The 21,248-nt window shown below is 41.3% G+C and overlaps 1 protein-coding gene across 1 annotated transcript in view; it reads right to left on the bottom strand.

The window, feature by feature from the left end:
* LOC132398128 (uncharacterized) overlaps window positions 1-21,248 on the bottom strand; it is a 103,029-nt gene that overhangs the window by 43,667 nt on the left and 38,114 nt on the right. Inside the window, exon 5 of the mRNA XM_059977193.1 lies at window positions 13,766-13,813. Coding sequence (XP_059833176.1) covers window positions 13,766-13,813 — 48 coding nt within the window. The remainder of the gene's footprint in view (window positions 1-13,765; window positions 13,814-21,248) is intronic.

The following is a 21,248-nucleotide window of genomic DNA, read 5'->3' as shown; positions in this document are numbered from 1 at the left end:
AGCCATGGATATTTAGTTGCCAATCACAGCCCTCCTGCAACCATGTTTCACTAATAGCTACAACATCATATTTCCAGGTATCAATCCATACTCTAAGCTCATCCACATTTCTTACAATGCTCCTAGCGTTAAAATAAATGCATTTAAGAAACTCTCCGCCTCTTCCTCTCTGTTTATCCCTAACGGTTCAAACAACTTTATTATCTTTTTCTTCCTTCTCCCCTAAATCTTTGGTCTGAGCCCTCCCCTTCACTATCACCAGCCTGTGGTCCCTCACACACTGTCTGCCAGCTATCTCCATTTGTGAACTAACCTCTTCTCCCCTAGTCTCTTCAAATTGATCCCCACCCGCCCCAACCATTCTAGTTTAAAGTCTCCCCAGAAGCATTACCAAATCTCCACGCCAGGATATTTCTCTCCCTAGGATTCAAGTGTAACCAGTCCTTTTTGTACCGGTCACACCTGCCCCAAAAGAGATCCCAATGATCGAGAAACTTGAATCCCTGCACCCTGCTCCAATCCCTCAGCCACGCATTTATCCTCCACCTCATTCTATTCCTACTCTCACTGTTGTGTGGCACAGGCAGTAATCCCGAGATTACTACCTTTGCCGTCCTTCTTCTCAACTTCCTTCCTAACTCCCTATATTCTCCTTTCAGGACCTCTTCCATTTTCCTACCTATTTCATTGGTACCTATATATACCACGACCTCTGGCTCCTCACCCTCCCACTTCAAGATATCTAGGACGCAATGAAAAACATCCCGGACCTTGGCACCAGGGAGGCAAACTACCATCCGGGTCTCCATTGCGTCCACAGAATCGCCTATCTGACCTCTATCGTGTCCCCTATTACAACTGCCTTCCTCTTCCTTTCCCTACCCTTCTGAGCTACAGGGACGGACTCTGTGCAGGAGGCATGGTCACTGTTGCTTCCTCCAGGTAGGCTGTCCCCCCAAACAGTACTCAAACAGGAGTACTTATTGTCAAAGGGTACAGCCACTGGGGTACTCTCTAGTACCTGACTCTTCCCCTTCCTAACGGTGACACACCCGTCTGCCTCCTGTGGCCCTGGTATGACCACCTGCCTGTAACTCCTCTCTATCAGCTCCGCACTCTCCCTGACTAGAAGAAGGTCATTGAACTGCAGCTCCAGTTCCCTAACACGGCCCCTTAGGAGTTGCAGCTTGGCGCACCAGGTGCAGATATGGGCATCTGGGAGGCTCGGAGACTCCAGGACCTCCCACATCCGACACCGAGAACAGCAAGCTGCCCTCACACTCATAATTCCCCCTTTCCTCAAATACCTGAAAAACGGAAACCTAAACCTACCTTGCCTCGCCACTTTCCGTCTAAGCCCGTTGAGCCAAAGCCCTTAAGGCTTCACTCTTCTCCCGGCTCTCCGCTACCCACCGTATAAGGCTGTGATTTTTTAAAATCTTCCCCACTTCACTGGCCGACATCATACGCCTGCGCAGTCCCGCCTCTCTTACCTCCGATGAGAAGAAGAAAAAATCAAAATGGCTCCCACTGCACTCCCGGTCCGATCCTCCGACTTCCTTCTCCAAATTCTATCTCCTTCTCAGAATTCTATCTCCTTTATCATAGCATTGGAGAGATAGGAACAGACAAATTAGAAAAGTGTTTACTTAGAGTAAGGGGAATTATGAGGCTATCAGGCAGGAAATTAGATGCTTAAGTTGGAAACAGATGTTCTCAAGGAAAAGTATGGAATAAATGTAGCAAATGTTCAGGGAATATTTGTGTAAAGTTCTGCATAGGTATGTTACAATGAGACGGGGAAGTTATGGAAGGGTAAAGGAACCGTGGTGTACAAAGGCTGTAATAAATCTGGTCAAGAAGAAAAGAAAAGTTTATGAAAGGTTCAGAGAACTAGGCAATGTTAGATATCTAGAAGATTATGAGGCTAATAGGAAGGAGTTTAAGAATGAAAAAGAGCCAGAAAGGGCCATGAGAAGGCCTTGGTGGGCAGGATTAAGGAAAACCCCAAGGCATTCTACAAGTATGTGAAGAGCAGGAGGATAAGATGTCAGAGAATAGGACCTATCAAAGGTGACAGTAGGAAAGTGTGTAATAAACCAGAGGAAATAGAAGAGGTACTTAATGAATACTTTACTTCAGAATTCACTATGGAAAAGCCTCTTGGTGATAAGAGTGACGACTTGCAGCAGTTTGAAAAGCTTGAGCATGTAGATATTAAGAAAGCTGATGTGCTGGTGCTTTTGGAAAGCATCAAGTTAGATAAGTCGCCAGGCCTGAATGAGATGTATCTCAGGCTACGGTGGGAGTAAAGGGAGGAGATTTCTGAGCCCCTGGCATTGATCTTTGCATCATCAGTGGGGACGGGAGAGGTTCGATTGGAATGGAGGGTTCGCAATGTTGTTCCATATTCAAGAAAGGGAGTAGAGATAAACCACGACATTATAGGCCAGTGAGTCTTACCTCAGTGGTTGGTAAGTTGATGGAGGAGATCCTGAGAGGCAGGATTTAAGAACATTTGGAGAGGTATAATATGATTAAGAATAGCCAGCACTGCTTTGTCAAGGGCAGGTCGTGCCTTACAAGCCTGAATGCATTTTTTTGAGATGTGACTAAACATATTGATGAAGGAAGAGCAGTAGATGTAGTGTATATGGATTTCAGCAAGGGATTTGATAAGGTACCCCATGCAAGGCCTATTGAGAAAGTAAGTAGGCATGGGATCCAAGGGGATATTGCTTTGCGTATGCAGAACTGGCTTGCCGACAGAATGCAAACAATGGTTATAGACGGGTCATATGCTGCATGTAGGTAGGTCACCAGTGGAGTGCCCATGGATCTGTTCTGGGACTCTTAATCTTCGTGATTTTTATAAATGACCTGGATGAGGAAGTGTAGAGATGGGTTAGTAAGGTTGTAGATAGCATGGAGGGCTGTCAGAGGTTACAGCAGGACATTGATAAGATACAAAACTGGGCTGAAAAGTGGCAGATGGAGCTCAACCCAGATAAGTGTGAAGTGGTTAATTTTGGTAGGTCAAATATGATGGCAGAATATAGTATTAATAGTAAGATCGTGGCGGTGTGGAGGATCAGATGGATCTTGCGGTCCAAGTCCATATGATGCTCAAAGCAGCTGCGCAGGTTGACACTGGGGTTCAGAAGGCGTGCGATGTATTGGCCTTCATCAATCGTGGAATTGAATTTTGGGGCTGAGAGGTAATATTGCAGCTGTAGTGGACCCTCGCCAGACCCCACTTGGTGTACCGTGCTCAGTTCTGGTTGCCTCACTGCATGAAGGCTGTGGAAGCCATAAAAAGGGTGCAGAGGAGATCTTCAAGGATGCTGCATGGATTGGGGAGCATGTCTGATGACGATAGGGTGAGTAAACCCTGCCTGTTCTTTTTGGAGCGACAGAGGATGAGAGGTGACCTGATAGAGGTGTATAAGATGTTGAGAGGTGTTGATCGTGTGGATAGTCAGAGGCTTTTTCCCAGGGCTGAAATTGTTGCCACAAGAGGACACAGGCTTAAGGTGCTGGGGAGTAGGTTCAGAGGAGATATCAGGGGTAAATTTTTTATGCAGAGAGTGGTGAGTGTGTGCAATGGGCTGCTGGAAAAGGTGGTGAAGGCAGATACAATAGGGTTTTTTAAGAGACCTTTGGATAGGTACATGGAGCTTAGAAAAATAGAGGGATATAAGTAAGCCTAGTAATTTCCAGGGTACAGACATGTTCGTCACAACCTTGTGGGCCGAAGGGTTTGTATTATGCTGTATGCTTTCTATGTTTCTGTGTTTCTATTTAGATTTCTTCCCTGCAAATGTTGGTGCTGTTAGTGGCAAGCATGGTGAAAACTTTCACCAGGATATTGCAGTCATGGAGAAAAGATACGAGGCAACTGGAATCCATCAATGCTTGCGAATTATTGTTGGACATTTAAGCAAGAAACCTCAGACACTGAGTACAAATGAAAACCATTAACAAAATATTTTAACTTAGTTGAACTATTGTAAAGCATCAGCACTGTTATGAAATTAAACACATTGTATTCAATAAAAGTTACTTTGTTGTTTCTCCAAATTCCTAAGTGATACAAGTAGTCTGAAATTATATTCGTGTTCATCTTCAAGCAGTCTATCATAAACAAAACAAATTCGGAGGAAGCAACACTTTTGAAAAACTTTGTTTTCCAGTGCTATCTGTTTAAAGTAAAGCTTAATTCTGGACCTACAAAACGGAGGCACGCTTCATATATTAGGAATAAGAGGAATATGCAGGATATTTTATTGAATCTCAAGAAATATCTGACCAAACCAACTTTGTTTTGTAACTGTGAAGGATAAAATTAATTGAAAGATAAACGCGGAGCCTGAAGATGCCTGTTTTAGTTTCACAGTGTTCTTTTTACATTTAATGAGACTCGTACTTAATCGAGAAAACCTACATTGGTGATGCTGATACTCTAGGACAATTCCGGAGTTAGTGAACATATCGGCCAACATAGTTGCATGGAAGCTGCCAGATTTTTGGGACCAAATGCCGTTGCTTGGTTTATACAATCTGAGGCTAAATTCGCACTGCGAGAAATCAAGGCCGGCAACACCAAATATTTCTAGGTGTAAGCATTACTTAGCAAATCCATGTCTGTGAAAATAGTGAGTCAACTAGAACTGCCACCAAAACATGATAAATACAGATTTACAGATTCTTGGACTATTTGATTCTGAGTGGGCCAAACATTTGTTCTCTTGTCCAGCCGCAGTGATGCTAAGCCATTGGAGCTATTGGAGCTGCTGTCGCTGCAGGGAAATCGCCACCCTTGTTTTATTTTTAAATACCTCTTCATAGAGCAAATATCTAATCAAGTTCGCACAGCCCTCCTTAATGTACCCGTGAAGGATTACAGGGAGCATGTTCAAATGACTGATGGATTCCTTTTAGCAGACATTTGTATATCAATCATCCTCCCTTACCTGCCTGAATAGTTCCGGTCAGTAAGGCCACGAACATAAGGACGGCTGCGAAACAGATATTGTCCGGCCTGGGTTTTTACTAGAATCGGAGCTGCCAACCATCTTCAGCTTCGACAGTACCAGCATAATGAGACACCGGTCTGTGGACACCGTGTGGTCAGCTGACTGCGTCGTCTACTGTTCATTATCATTATCATTCTCCACTACAGTCACAAAACATAAGTTTGAGCAACACATTTCCACAACAAGCCTGCCAATGCACCAAGGATGTCCTCTGTTGTTAGCCATTGTTGCCTAGGAAACAGGCACTAGCTGTACAATGTATCAGATCTTCGGATTCTTTGGATCGATTGCGAAAATCTTGTAGATATACATGTAGCCAAATAATCATACGATGAAACATTTGGGCCTCCTACATGCGGGGGCACTCTCTGTTCATGCGTGTGACCAGGTACATTGGTGAGCTGACGCCAAATGTGACCCTGCTTTGTCATGTACCTTAGCACTGTCTGTCTCAAAAGAATGGATTCCCAGGTGGCTATCCATTTCAGTTCAACCTTCTATTACCATTTCGATGAGACTTTGTGCTGGCATTTTGAGGCCAAACTCACTTTAGAGGTACATCTCTTCATATTTCTAATGGATTTCCACCAACCTGATAACATGAACATTGATTTATCCAAACTATTTTAATTCTAAACCCAACCCCACATCTGCATTTCTCTGGTCTTCCTGGAGATACATTTGAAATTCAATCTACAATTCAAATCAGATATGAAGACTAGTTGCCTTTGTAATTAATTTGCTATATTCCCCATCTCCAAATTACGCCCTAACAGCCTTTATACCTTCAACTGTCTAGATTATATTTATCACAAGAGATCAATATAATCGAGTAACAAGCAAAATAAAATGCATTGCATTTGCGTGGCAACAAATTCCAGAGATTCAGGACCACCTTGGTGAAGAAGATCCTCCTCACCTCATTTCTAAACATGTGTCTCTTCATTCTGAGGCTTTTCTTGCGGATTTAAGATTCTCCTCCGAATGGAATGAATTTCTGCATGTCCAGCCCCTTAACTATAAGGTGGGTTTCAATGAGACGGGTGCCTGCTGCACCCATTCTTCTGAACATCATCGTATATAAGCCGAGACACATCAACAGACATCATTACATGTGCTGTCTTTACCACCCTACCTGAAAGTTAAATTTGAGGAAGCCATTGCTCAGCAGAAATACATTATTGAATTAAGCACTTGCGAAATAATTCCCTTCTCCTCCTTAATGGCCCCAACAGCCTCCTTTATGCAAGTCCAATCGCTTATTCGAGACATGAAACATAAATTGAATAAAAATCAACAATTCACCTGAAGATGTTGCTAACGTAGATTTAGTAGTCTGAAAAGTTGCTGCACATACAGAAGAAAAACAAAAGAAATTGTTATTTTCAAGACAAAACTACTCATGTAAGGATAAGCACAAAACACTTTGCCTATCTGTCCTGATTAATTCTGGACCGACAAATAGAGACGTGCTTCATGCATCAGGATTAAGAGGAACATGTAGCAAATTTTATTGAAACTCATTTATGAGCAAAACAGTTATGTTTGTAAGTACTGAACTACTCTGATTCCGTCGGTGGCCTAAGTCTGTGGAAGGCAACCTCTGTCCCCACCAGAAGTGTGAGATCAACGTGCAAGCTCACCCCAAAAACCCCCTGTGGATGCTGAGTAATTCATTACCTGGTTACAAATAAGTGCCATGAAATAACAGACAGTAAACAACATACCATTAAAAGGTTAAGCTTTATAATTCTTCATTTGTTGAAAGGTTAGTAAAGAAAGAACACAAAAATAAAAGTGCCTTTTTTACTTAAACAGTCTGACGTGCAGAAGTTCCATCTCTTGGCTTCCCCTCCGTAAATCCTCCTTCGATCTCACACCGGGCTTTATTGAATCACGGCACCATTCCGGGACGAATCCTACAACCTCTTCTCTCTGGCATCTTCTCTGTTCTTCCCCTTAACAATAGCCCCTATCCCAAACTTAGTGTCCCTCAACAGAGAAACCAATCCTTAATCCGGCCATCACAATTCTCATATGCCTCACCTTCAACAGTAACCCAAAAAAGCAGCTTGCAAAGAACATCACAATATGATCTTCAACAGTTAAAAAAAATTATGAACCAGTGCATTACACTCTGAAAGATAAAATTAACTGAAAGTTTCAGAGCAAGAAGGCTAAGAGTGAACTGCAGATTTTTCGTAACAAAGTGTCATGATCCAGCAACAATGAATATATAATTGAGACAGGTTTTTTTATAACAAATAAAACATTTATTAAGGACTGCTAAAAAAAAATCATAAGTAAACAAACAACTAACTTAACCGGAACTCGGCTGATGTGCGGCAGCTTGAACAGTTCTTAAAGAGAGAATGCGAAAATAGTTCTTAGAAGTAGTAATTCGAAAGTCCAAATGTTCACACAGTCGCTTAGGAGAGACTTCCCTTGAAATATTTTAAATTCTCTTTCGTGGCATTACTGCTGATCGCAGCCGAAGTATGCTTTTCCCAGAGGATTTACGATGAAGAAACTGAAACGGCTTAGAGGCACTGACCTTTCTTTAGCGAAACTCTGGACCCAGCCCTTTCTGCTCTTACTGCAGAGTCTAACATGGGCACAGCTGACGAATTCCTTCCAAATGAGGATCAAACAAGGTTGAACCTGTTTCACCGTCGAAATCAACTTTCTTCAATCCTTTGGCTTCCCGAACTTCGATGAATCTTCAATCTCTGACTCGACTTTACTGGCGATATTGTAGCAAAACTGCCGGCAATACCTTTTTAGACTTAAGGAAGAAAGTAAAACTGCACTTTAAAACAAAACTGCGTCATCATATAGAATAAGCAGCGAAACAGGAGAGTCTGGCGAATTCAACCATGGACTGCCCCCCAGCACAGGGAGGGGTTCTCCTTTTATACCCTGTTGGAAAAACTATTACATGACCTCTCATGGCAGGAAAATGATGTCACCCCACCATCACAAGGCCATTACCTCATGTCCAGCATAACCTCAATTACATCATGGTCACTTGACATGTACAAGATACCCACGGGTACGTAACAGAAGGGAGTTTATTTTTACTACTCGAGTTAAAGAGAGGTGAGACTACGCAGCGGCGTGACGTCAGCCAGTACAGCACGGAAGGTTTCAAAGGAAAGCAGGCATATCCGGCGATCAGCAGAGTGACAGGCAGCAGAGTGGTAGGCCTTTGGCTCAACGGGCTTAGGCAATAACGGGACAAGGGGAGGTTGAAAGTATATGTGTGAGGACGGTTTTCTGTGCTCGGTGTCAGATGTGGCAAGTTCTGGAGTCTCCTACCCTCCTGGACGGCCATATCTGCACCAGGTGTGTCGAGCCGCAGCTCCTGAGGGACCGAGTTAGGGATCTGGAGATGCAGCTCGATGACCTTCGTCCAGTAAGGCAGAGCAAGGAGGTGACAGAGAGGAGTTATAGGCAGCTGGTTACATCAGTGAAACGGGAGACAGACAAGTGGGTCACAGTCAGGAGGAGGAAGGATAGAGTCAGGTGCTAGAGAGCACCCCTGTGGCTGTACCCCTTGACAATAAGTACTCCTGTATAAGTACTGTTGAGGGGGGCAGCCTACCTGGGGGAAGCGGCAGTGGCCATACTCTGGCACAGAGTCTGGCCCTGAGGCTCAGAAGGGCAGAGAAGGGAAGAGGAAGGAAGTAGTGATAGGATACTCTATAGTTAGGGCGTCAGACAGGCGATTCTGTGGATGCAGGAAAGAAACTCGGATGGTAGCTTGCCTCCCAGGTGCCAGGGTCTAGGATGTTTTGGATCGCGTCCAAGAAATCCTGCGGTCAAAGGGAGAACAGCCAGACGTCATGGTTCATATTCGTAGCAATGACATATGTAGGAAAAGGGTAGTGGTCCGAGAAAAAGACTATGGAGAGATAGGAAGGAAGTTGAGAAACAGGACCTCAAAGTTAGTAATATCGGGATTACTGCCTGTGCCACGCAACAGTGAAAATAGAAACAGGATGAGATGGAGGATAAATGCACGTCTGAGGGATTGGAGCAGGGCGCAGGGATTCAGATTTCTGGATCGATGGGTCCTCTTTTGGAGCAGGTGTGACCTGTACAAAAAGGACGGGTTGCACATGAATCCCACAGGGACCAATATCCTGGCAGGAAGGTTTGCCAAGGCTACTTGGGAGAGTTTAAATTAGAATTGTTGGGGGTGGGAACCGAACTGAAGAAACTGGGGGAAAGGGGGTTAGCTCACAAATAGAGAAAGCTTGCTGACTGTGCGAGAAGGAGGATAGGCAGGTGATAGAGAAAGCACGCGCTGAGACCGAAGGCTTGAGATGTGTGCATTTTAATGCAAAGAGTATTGTGAACAAAGCGGATCAGCTTAGAGTGATATGATGTGGTGGCCTTCACAGAAAGGACAGGAAGGGAGGCAAAAGAGGGGGACGTGGCACTGTTGATCAGAGGTAGTGTCACAGCTGCAGAAAAGGTGGACGCCATGGAGGGATTGTAAACGGAGTTTCTTTGGGTGGAGGTCAGGAACAGGAAGGGGTCAATAACTTTACAGGGTGTTTTTTATAGGCCGCCTAATTGTAACAGCGATATCGAGGAGCAGATAGGGAAACAGATCTGGAAATGTGTAACAATGACAGAGTTGCTGAGGTGGGATTTTTTTATTTCCCAAATGTCGATTGGCATTTCCCTAGAGCCAGGGGTTTAGATGGGAATACCCCCGCTGTGGACTTCCACGGCGCCGGACCCAGCCTCGCAGACGCAGCACACAGAGAAAGCACCCCGACCACAGTGGATTCCGAGTCCGTCGGACCTCCAAGCCTCCGACCATCCCCTCCGGCACAGCCTCTCTGAGCACCATCCTCTGCCGAGCGCATTACGACACCCTACCACCGGTCACCGGCAACGCGACACCAAGGACTGGGGGCCTGTTCTTCTCAGCAGAGACCCGGACCTCACAATGAAGAAAGCCTTCCTGGAGATCGTGTGATTATGTGGATAGTCAGAAACTTTTTCCCCCTGGCTGCAACAGTTGGTTGCCACAAGAGGAAGCAGGTTTAAGGTGCTGGGGAGTAGGTACAAAGGAGAAGACAGGGGTTTTACTCAGACTGATGAGTGCGTGGAATGGGCTGCCGGCAACTGTGGTGGAGGTGGACATGATAGGGTCTTTTAAGAGTCTTTTAGATAGTTAGGTGGAGTTTAGTAAACTAGAGGACTATAGGTAAGCTTAGTCATTCCTAAGGTAGGGACGTGTTCGGCACAAGTTTGTCGGCTGAAGGGCCTGTATCGTGCTGTAAGTTTTCTATGATTCTATAAACATTAAGATCGATAATGCCGGTCTTAGTTTTGAATTTTTTTTCACGTTTACCGAGATGCACACTTATTCGTTAAAACCTACATTGGTGACCCTGATGCTCTGGGATGATTTTAGAGGTACTGAAACCGTTGGCCAACGCTTTGAAACTACCAGCGATTTGGGAGCAAAATGGCGTTGCTTGGCTTTTCGAAGCCGAGGCCAAATTCGCGCTGACAAATTACCGCCGACAACACCAAATATTTCCAGGTGAAAGCTAATCAACTGCATGTCTGCAAGAATGGTGAGTCAACTAGAATTCCCACCGAAATATGATGAACACTGATTGCGGAAAACTCACCTTTAACAAATTCTTGCACTGTTAGAGTCTGAGTTCGCCAAACAGACGTTCTCTTGTCGGGCCACGGTGAATACGTCTTAAGCTATTGGACTATTTGCTGTCTCTGCTGGGAATTCACTATCATTGTTTAATTTTTAAAGAACTCTTCACACAGTAAATGTATAATCAAGTTCACACAGCCCTCCCTATTGTACCTGTGAAGGGTTACAGGTAGCTTGCTAAAATGACTGATGGCTTACTCTCAGCAGTGATTTGTACATCAATCATCCTCCTTTCCCTGACCGAATAGGTCCGGCCATTAAGGCCACTGAAATAAGGACAGCTGCAAAACAGACATCGCTGGGCCTCGGTGTTTACCACGCTTGGAAGTGCTGACCGTCTGCAGCTTCGACATACCAGCATAGTAGGACGTCGGAGATCTGTGGACACCATGTGGACAGTTGGCGAGGTCATTATCATTCTCCACTGCAGACACAAAATGTAGGGTTGAGCACCACATTTCCACAACAAACCTGCCAATGTGCCAAGGACGTCCTCTGTTGTTAGCCATTGTTGCCTTGGAAACAGGCACTGGCTATACAATGTTTCAGACATTCGGATTTTTCAGATCGACTGTGAGAATGTGGCAGATGCACATACAGCCAATTGATTATGCGGTGAATCATTTGGGCCTCTTACATGCTGAACACTCTCTGTTCACGCATACTACGAAGCACATCGGTGAGCTGACGCAAAATGAGACTCCGCTTTGTCGTGTACCTCCACACTGTCTGTTTCAAAAGGCTGGATTTCCAGGTGGTTGTCCATTTGAGTTCAACATCTTATTTCCATTTTGACATGATCTTGTGCTGGCATTTTGAGGCCAAGCTCAGTTTAGAAGTATATCACTTCATATTTCCACTGGCTTGCCACCAACCTGACAACATGTACATCGACTTCTCCAACTTATAATGTTAAACCCAACCCCACATCTACATTTCTCTGGTCTTCCTGGAGTCACATTTGAAATTCAATCTGCAATTCAATTCAGATATGAAGACTGGTTGACATTGTAATTAATTTGCTATATTCCATATCTTCAAATTACGCTCTAACAGCCTCTATACCTTCAGCTCTCCAAATGCTATTTATTGCAAGAGATCAATACAATCGAGTTACAGACAAAAGAAAATGCATTGCATTTGAGTGGCAACAAATTCCAGAGATTTTGGGTGAAGAAGATCCTCCTCACCTCATTTCTAAACATGTGTCTCTTCATTCTGAGGCTTTTCTTGCGGATTTAAGATTCTCCTCCGAATGGAATGACTTTTTGCATGTCCAGCCCTTTAGGTGTCAGGTGGGTTTCAATGCGACCTATGACTGCAGTCCCCAATCTTCTGAAAATCATTCTATACAAGCCCAGACACATCAACAGACATCATTACATGAGCTGTCTTTACCACCCTACCTGAAAGATAAACTTGAGAAAACCATTGCTCAGCAGAAATACATTTTTGAATGAAACACTATTGCAAAGCAATTTCCTTTAGCGAGATGCATACGTGAAGACCCATGTTGGTGATCCCGATGCTCCAGGATGATTCCAGAGGTATTGAACTTGCTTGTCAATCTAGTTGCTTTGAAGCTGCCAGAGCTTTGGGAGCAAAATGGTGCTGCTTAGCTTGTAGAAGCCAAGGCCAAATTCGCGCTGAAATAAGTCACCGCTGACAACACCAAATATTTCTAGGAGAGGGCGTCCAGCGGCTGCAAGAGTGGTGAGTCAACGAGAACTCCCACTTGAACATGATAAATTCCAATCACTGAAAACTCAACGTTTGCAGACTCTTGGACTATTGGAGTCTGATTGCGCCAAAGAGTTACTCTTCCTGTCCAGCCACGGTGATGCTAAACCATTGGAGCTAATGGGTCACATGTGAACTCTGCTGGGATAGCACTATCCTTGTTTTACTTTTAAAGAACTCTTCAAGGAGCAAATGCCTGAACAAGTTCAGATAATCCCTTCCCTAATGCACTCGTGAAGGATTACAGGGAGCTTCCTAAAATGACTGATAGTGCACTCTCAACCAAGCATTCCTCCTCATTCCCCTGCCACAATAAGACCAGTCAGTAAGACCACTAACAAAAGGACAGACTTGACTGGCCCTGTGTTTTTGCCACGCTTGGAAGTGCTGACCGTCTGGACCTACGACATTAGCAGCGTATCGGGACAGTAGAGGTCTGTAAACACCTGCATCTGCTGCTGTCGTCTACTGTTCATTATCATTATTATTCCCCACCACAGTCACAAAAACGTGGGGTCGAGCACCACAATTCCACAACTGTCCTGCCAGTCCATGCCTTCACGCGTGGACTGGAGCCAGAAAAGCTGGCAACTGCGAAAGATGAATTTCCCAACATGGAAAGACTTGGCATTGTGCTCCAGTTGGATTGCCTCTGGGTTTAGGCTATCCCTATGGTCTCCAACTCCCTATCTGGCAACTACTAACCCCTTAACGAGGTCGCCACCCCGATTGTTACTAGGTTTCAAAGATCCAAGACCTTTTGGCATGTTTAGCCGGAAATTTATTTTTTTCTTACATCGACTTAGGAGCTACCTCTCGGTGCCTGTGTGCTCGGAGGACATTTTCAAATCTGCTGTGATAACCCCTTTTGAGTTTCTGTGCAAGCTGTTAAGGCTGGGAAATGCAGCACAGACTTTCCAGGGACTGATGGACACTTTATTAAAAGACTGACGCTTTCTTGTTGTTTACCTGGATGGTGTACTTGCCACCAGAGCATCCAAATCTGAACATATACCTTATCCTCATGCACTTTAAACATTTAAGCCAATTAACCCTGCTAGTGCTAGTTTGGATTGTCAACCATGACCTTCTCGGCCAGAAATTCTCCGCAGTAGGTGCAAAGCTTCTCCCATGAAAAATAGCTACTATTATGGATTCCCCATGGCCCACAGTACTAAAAATGATTAGCTTCTATTGCTGCTTGTGGCAGCCGACCAAGCTACTAACCACGAGATCCAGGCTTACTTATAAGAGACGTGAAGCATAAATTGAATCAAAATGAACAATTTACCTGAAGATGTATTCAACGGAAATTCAATGGTCTCATAAGCATCTGTACCTAGAAAAGAAAAGATAATTGTTATTTTCAAGGTAAATCTACTTATGTAAAGATTGGCACAAGACACTTCGCCAATCTGTTTAAAGTCCAGGATAGCAATCTTAGGATTGCTACCGGTGCTACGTGCAAGTTGGTTTAGTAATAGTAAGATAACTTATAAGAGCAGCTCGTCGAGCAGGAATGATTAAATTCAAAGAATTTTGCTTCCGCCTGGTCGAAGACTTTAGTCCTGACCTTTTAAAAAGAAGGCTTCTTTTAAACCGTTGATGGCTGAATGTTATGAAAAAAATCTGAAACCTGCGCTTCTATACCCTTCGAAGCTCCGAATTTCTCCGTTGAATGCTCCACGACAGGTTTTCATTTCAACTTCAGAAGCGAGAAAATATCTGGAGGAGAACTTCCCTACTGCTACAGACACCAGTCTCTAATAAATGAACAATTCTGATCGTGTAAGATGGTTCTCGATCTCTTAAACCAGAATTAAAATCTGGTTTTTGGTGTAGGTTCATCCTATACTTTATACTTAAGTTAAAGTGTGTTTTCGTCATATTAATTGTTTTGCCTTATATACTTTAATCATTTAACTACATACTTGTCCATTAACTTTGTTCCTTCGAAGGTATATTTTTAATTCTTTGAAGGTGAATTTTTCTTTGATTAAGATGGTGGTTTTTTGAAAAAGATTTTTGGTTTTGCTTAAGATGGCGTTATGTTTTTATTTTTTTCACCTTTTTCCTACAATGCATTGCTTATCATAGCTTAAATATTTTTTATTTTGTCTTGGCTAGAGCCCGATTTATAACTTTTTTTAGTGATTGTATTTTTATTCTTCTTACAACTAACTATACTTAGAAATATGGTTTTAATTATAGCGATTTTAATTTTTGAAGTTGGGGTGATTCTTTTATATATATCCTTTATATATGGAGTGTTCTTCAGCTGACATGGGGGTAGGATTAGTCTTACTTTTTCCCTTTTTAAGTCATATTTTGGCTTTTTCTCTTTTTCTTGGGGGGTGGGGGATACTCTGTTTTCTAATTCTATTTTTTTTTGTACCAGTTTGTGTTCATTTTTTTATTTGGGCTGTTTTTGAACTTCAAATATGTCTGTGTTGTCGTCACTTCCAGGTCTTCTCTTTACTTTTGTTCCTCTTCCGGGTGCATGAGTTTATAAGTTGGTTAACCCTTTCTATACCAAAGGGTTGATTTTAGAATTATGGCTCAGACCATTAATTTTGTGTCTTGGAATACTAATGGTTTAAATCATCCAATTAAACGAAAGAAGATTTTCAAAGTATTCCAAATACTTAATGCTCATATCATTTTTGTACAAGAAACTCATGTGAGGAAGGAGGACAAATTTCGTTTTTTTAGATTTTGGCAGGGTCAACATTATCACGCAAATTCGAATGCTAAAGTAAAAGGAGTTTCAATTTTTATTGACTCCTCTATTTCATTTGTTCAACATGATATTTTTTCGGATCCGAATGGCAGATTTGTGTTAATTACAGGTTTACTTTGTAATAAAAAGGTTGGTTTGGTTAATGTTTACGCTCCAAATGTGGATTGCCCTGACTTTTTTAAGTCTTTACCTCTTTTCCCAATCTAAACGAATATAAGTTAATAATGGGTGGTGACTTTAATTGTTGTTTAAATCCTCTGATGGATAAATCTTTATCTATTCAGACTTTACCTAATAAGTCGGCCACTTGTATTAACTCTTTTTTGACTGACAGTGGAGTTTTTGATATTTGGAGATTCCGGCATCCTAATGACAAAGAGTTTTCTTTTTTCTCACATGTTTATCACTCTTATTCGAGAATTGATTATTTTTTGTAGACTCTTGTTTTATTCCATTGGTAATCGTTTGTAACTTTGATATTATAGCTATCTCTGATTATGCTCCATTATTTCTTTCTATGAAATTTACGGATACAGCTTCTAATGCTAGACAATGGCGATTTGACTCTACCTTGTTGCAAGACTCTGACTTTATAAAATTTATGGAGGAGCAGATCGACTTCTTCTTTTCAACTAATTCTACAGATGATATTTCCTGCGGAACACTTTGGGATACCTTTAAAGCATATATACGTGGACAGATTATTTCTTTTTCTGTTGGTTTGAGGAAACGTACTAAGATGGAAACTCTCTTATTGGTTGATAAAATTAAAGAGATTGATAAGAAATATTCGATTGCTCCTAGTAAGGAGCTTTACAAACAAAGGGTTGAAATTCAAATGGAACATAGTTTATTACTTACATCCTCGATTGAAAATCAATTAATGAAATCTAAATCTGATTTTTACATACAGTGATAAATCTGGTAAACTGTTAGCTAGTCAATTGAAGAATGCTTTGGTTAAACGTCAAATCACTAAGATTGGTCAGCAGAATGGGAATCTGACAGTTAATCATGATGAGATAAATAAGGCATTTCAAGACTTCTATACCTCCCTGTTTCAATCTGAATTTCCTCAAGATCATAATACCATGTCTGATTTTCTTGGAAATTAAATTTTCCAAGATTATCATCTGATGATCTTTTGATATTGGATACTCCTATTACGGATGTAGAAATTAAGGGGGCTATTTCCTCAATGAATTCCGGGAAAGCACCGGGTCCAGATGGTTGTACAGTTGAATTTTTTAAATTTTTTCCCGCTACTCTTTCCCCTTGGTTAGGTAAGGTTTTTGAGGAAGCCATTAGATTGGGGAATTTGCCACAATCTTTTTATAGAGCTTCCATTTCTTCAATATTGAAGAAAGATAAAGACCCTACTAACTGTGCTTCTTATAGACCTATATCTTTATTGAATGTAGACTCCAAGATTTTTTCCAAGTCACTGGCATCTAGATTGGAGAAGGTATTACCCAAAATTATTTCAGATGATCAAACTGGTTTTATTAAAAATCGTTATTCTTTTTTTAACATTAGGAGATTGTTGAATATTGTTTATACTCCCTCACATGATACTTCAGAATGCGTGATTTCATTAGATGCGGAGAAAGCATTTAATAGAGTTGAATGGCCTTACTTATTTAATTGTTGGAGAAGTTTAATTTTAGTCCGATATTTATATCATGGATTAAATTGATTTATCATACTCCAGTAGCCTCAGTGTTTACCAATAATCAAAGATCTCCCTTTTTTCGCTTATTTCGGGGCACTAGACAAGAATGTCCTCTTAGTCCATTACTATTTAACATTGCCTTAGAACCTTTGGCAATTGCCATCAGACAATCACAGGATATTTTGGGTATTAATCGTGGGACAGATATTCATAAGTTATCTTTGTATGCAGATGATTTATTACTATTCATTTCTAACCCGGAGAAATCCATTCCAGCAGTTTTATCATTATTGGTTCAATTTAGTGAGTTTTCTGGGTATAAGTTAAATCTTAATAAAAGTGAATTGTTTCCTTTGAATAAACAGGTCCCAATTTATGGAAATTTGCCTTTTGAATTAGTTAATGACTCTTTTACTTATTTAGGGATCAAAATCACAAAAAAACCATAAAGATTTATTTAGATTTAATTTTTTACCCTTAATTGATCAGATTAAAGGTTTGTTTACTAAGTGGTCACCTTTATCTTTATCCCTAATAGGTAGGATTAATGCTATTAAGATGGTTATTTTACCTAAGTTTTTATATATTTTTCAAGCGATACCAATTTTTAACCCGAAATCTTTTTTTTTTACTAATGTTGACTCTAAAATTTCTTCATATATATGGCAGAATAAAAATCCCAGGTTAGGTAAAACATATTTACAGAAGACAAAAAAGGAAGGCGGGTTAGCATTACCTAATTTCAGATTTTACTATTGGGCAGTTAATATTAGATATTTATTATGTTGGTTGAAAGATGGGGGTGGATCTTTTGGCCCTTGTTGGGTGAGTTTAGAAACTAAATCGGTATCAGCTTATGCTCTGGGTTCTATTTTAGGGACTTCTCTCCCTTTTGCTCTTTCGAAATCGCCGAAACGAATTGACAACCCGATAGTTGAACATACTTTGCGTATATGGTTTCAATTTCGGAGATTTTTTGGGTTGACTTAATTCGTTTTAAATAGTCCTATTGTATCTAATTGTTTTTTTCACCCTTCCATTATAGATCAAGCTTATTCGGCTTGGAAATCTAAGGGATTACTAAGATTTTCTGATTTATTTTTAGATAATTGTTTCATGTCTTTTGAGCAATTATCCAACAAATATAACTTGCCTAGATTTCATTTTTTTAGATATTTACAGATTAGACATTTTTTAAGTTCTGTACTCTCTACGTTTCCAAATTTTGTGCCTTCAGATATTTTGGAGAGTTTATTTGAATTAGACCCTTTTCAAAAAGGGCTTAATTCAAAACTTTATAATATAATTATGAAGATACGTTCAGAGCCTCTTTATAAGACTAAAAAGGATTGGGAAAGAGAGCTTAGTCTTAATATTTCTAGTGAGAATTGGGATAGAATTCTTCAATTAGTTAATACATCATCGTTATGTGCCAAACATTCATTAATACAATTTAAGGTCGTACATAGGGCCCATATGTCCAAGGATAAATTAGCTCATTTTTACTCTCATATTAGTCCTATTTGTGATAGATGTCATTCTGAAATTGCTCATATGTTTTGGTCTTGTTCATTTTTGGAGAAATATTGGAAAGATATTTTTGATATTATTTCTACGGTTTTGAATATTGATTTACAGCCTCATCCTATTACCACAATTTTTGGTTTACCAATGTTAGACTCACTACATTTATCTTCTTCAGCCCGTCGAATGATTGCATTTCTAACTCTGATGGCTAGAAGATCTATATTGTTGAATTGGAAAGAAATTAATCCTCCCACTGTATTTAATTGGTTCTCTCAAACTATGTTATGTTTAAATTTAGAAAAAATTAGAAGTGGTACTTTTGAGACTTCTATTAAATTTGAAAAGTTATGGAGACCATTCATTCAACATTTTCATATGATGTAATATGACCCTGTGCTAAGTTCATTTGATTTCCCAGCTTTTAGCTTATGTATTTTGAGAGGACCGGAAGTGATGGCATTGATGAATACTTATTTTTGTGAGATATTATAAACAGCCCTCTTTTTTTCTCTCGTTTTTTTTGCTTCTTTTTTCTTCTATATTAGTTATTAGATTAGATTAGCTAGTTTGGCATTATATTGTTTTTTTGTTTTTTTTTTCTTTTTTCTGTTTTCTTTATATCATATATTACGAAATATTTAGACTTATTATGTTCATACATATATTTTATGGCTTATGTTTTGGTAAACTCATTTATATTGTAACTATTATGTATGTTTTTTTCATATGTAATGGAATTTATATGTTAGTAATTTCTTTATCAATATATCATTTGTATTCTGTCCATATTACTAATATTAATAAAAAGATTTAGAAAGATAAAAGAAAAGATAGCGCAGATCAACACGTGGCTGAAGACAAGGTGCAGGAGGGAGGGCTTCAGATTTACAGAGAGCATCCAGCGGCTGCAATAGCTGTGAGTCAATGAGAAATCCTGCCTCAACATGATAAATTCTAATTGCTGAAAACTCACCTTTTGTAGACTCTTGGACTATTGAAGGCTGATTGCTCCAAAGAGGTGCAGTTCCTGTCTGGCTGCAATGATGCTAAACCATTGGAGCTAATGGGCCACATGCGAACACTGCTGGGAAATCACTATCCTTATTTTACTTTTAAAGAACTCTTCATGCAGCAAATGCCTGAATGTTCACATAATCCCTATTTAATGCACTCATGAAGAATTGCAGGCCGCTTCCTAAAATGACTCATAGTGCACTCTCAGCCAGGGATTGCTCCTCATTTCCCTGCCAAAATAAGCCCAGTTAGTAAGACCCCTAACATAAGGATAGCTGTGAAATGGACATGACTGGGCCTGTTTTTTGGCCACACTTTGAAGTGCTGACCGCCTGGACCTATGACACTACCAGCATATCGGGATAGTCGAGGTCTGTAAACTCCATGGGCTGCAGCTGCTGCTGTTTCTACTGTTCATTATCATTATTATTCTCCACCACAGTTACGACCCCACAATTCCACAACTGTCCTGCCAGTCCATGCCTTGATGCATGGACTGGAACCAGAAAAGCTGGCAACTGCGAAAGATGAATTTTCCAACATGGAAAGTCTTGGTGTTGTATTTCAGTTGGATTACCCCTGGGTTTCGGCTCCCCATATGGTCCCTAACTCCCTATGTGGCAATTACTAACCCCTTAACAAGGTCATCACCCAATTGTTACCAGGTTCCACAGATCCAAGACTCGTTGGCACGCTTAGTCAGAAATTTAATTTTTTCCAAAGTCGACTTAGAAGCTAACTTTAGGTGCCTGTATGCTCAGAAGACATTCCCAAATCGGTTGTGAACCCCGTTTGGCCTCTTTGAGTTTCTGCGCAAGATGTTCATGCTGGAAAATGCAGCATAGACTTTCCAGGAGATGATGGACACTTTATTAAATGACTTACACTTTCTTGTTGTCCGGGATGGTGTACTTGTCACCAGAGCATCCGAATCTGAACATACATTTTCTCTCTCGCACGTTTTGAGTGTTTAAACCAATGGGGGTGTCATGCTAGCGTCTGGCAACTCCCCATCAATTCCGCACTACCTCAGTAATTGGGCCTCAATCCCCTCGTCGTATTTCCAATTATTCACAGTTCCACTAATTACACACACCTGCCTTCCATCAGTAAATGCAGGATAAAAACTCTGTAATCACAACAAGGAGCTGCTAGTTCGTTGGTCTCGTTTCATGGTTCTTTAGGACTGTCAGTTCTAAGTTCCGCATTGTTTTCCTGGATTCGCTGCGTGAACTTTGTCTCCGTGTAAAGACTCTCCTGAGTACCTATTCCACGCTTACGACTGTGATAACGCTTCTCGACCCTACCTCCGTGCCTGTGTCCAGCATTTGGGTTCCCCTCACAGTCACGTCTTTGCAACAGGGGATCGAGTATTAACCGTGCTAGTGCCAGTTTGGGTTGTCAACCATTGACCTTCTCGGCCAGCAATTGCCCGCAGAAGGTTCGAAACTTCTCCCATGAAAAATAGCTGCTATTATGGATTCCCCACGCCCCGCAATACTAAGAATGATTAATTTCTTTTGCTACTTTTTGGCAGTCGACCAAGCTACTGACCACGAGATCCAGGTTTACTGAATAACATTCACGTGCCTGCGGTTGGCTGATGTTAAGTTTGGGGAAGCTGGGGTTTTTCTCCTATGTGATGTCTCAACAAGTTGTCCTCAGCTCATGGTGCCGGCAAACTGGAGGCGGACTGCTTTGACTCTACACTTGGACTGACGCATACGAGCCAGAAGGCCTCACGGAAACTGTTTGCACTAAAATTGGTGTGGCACGGCCTTAGAAAGGTTGTGCGTGATTGCACGGCAGCCTGTTTGGAGT

This window comes from Hypanus sabinus, chromosome 1, assembly GCF_030144855.1.
Source record: "Hypanus sabinus isolate sHypSab1 chromosome 1, sHypSab1.hap1, whole genome shotgun sequence".
Taxonomy (NCBI): domain Eukaryota; kingdom Metazoa; phylum Chordata; class Chondrichthyes; order Myliobatiformes; family Dasyatidae; genus Hypanus; species Hypanus sabinus.
The sequence above is the reverse complement of the archived record's forward strand: the minus strand, read 5'-3'. Positions and strand labels throughout refer to the sequence as shown.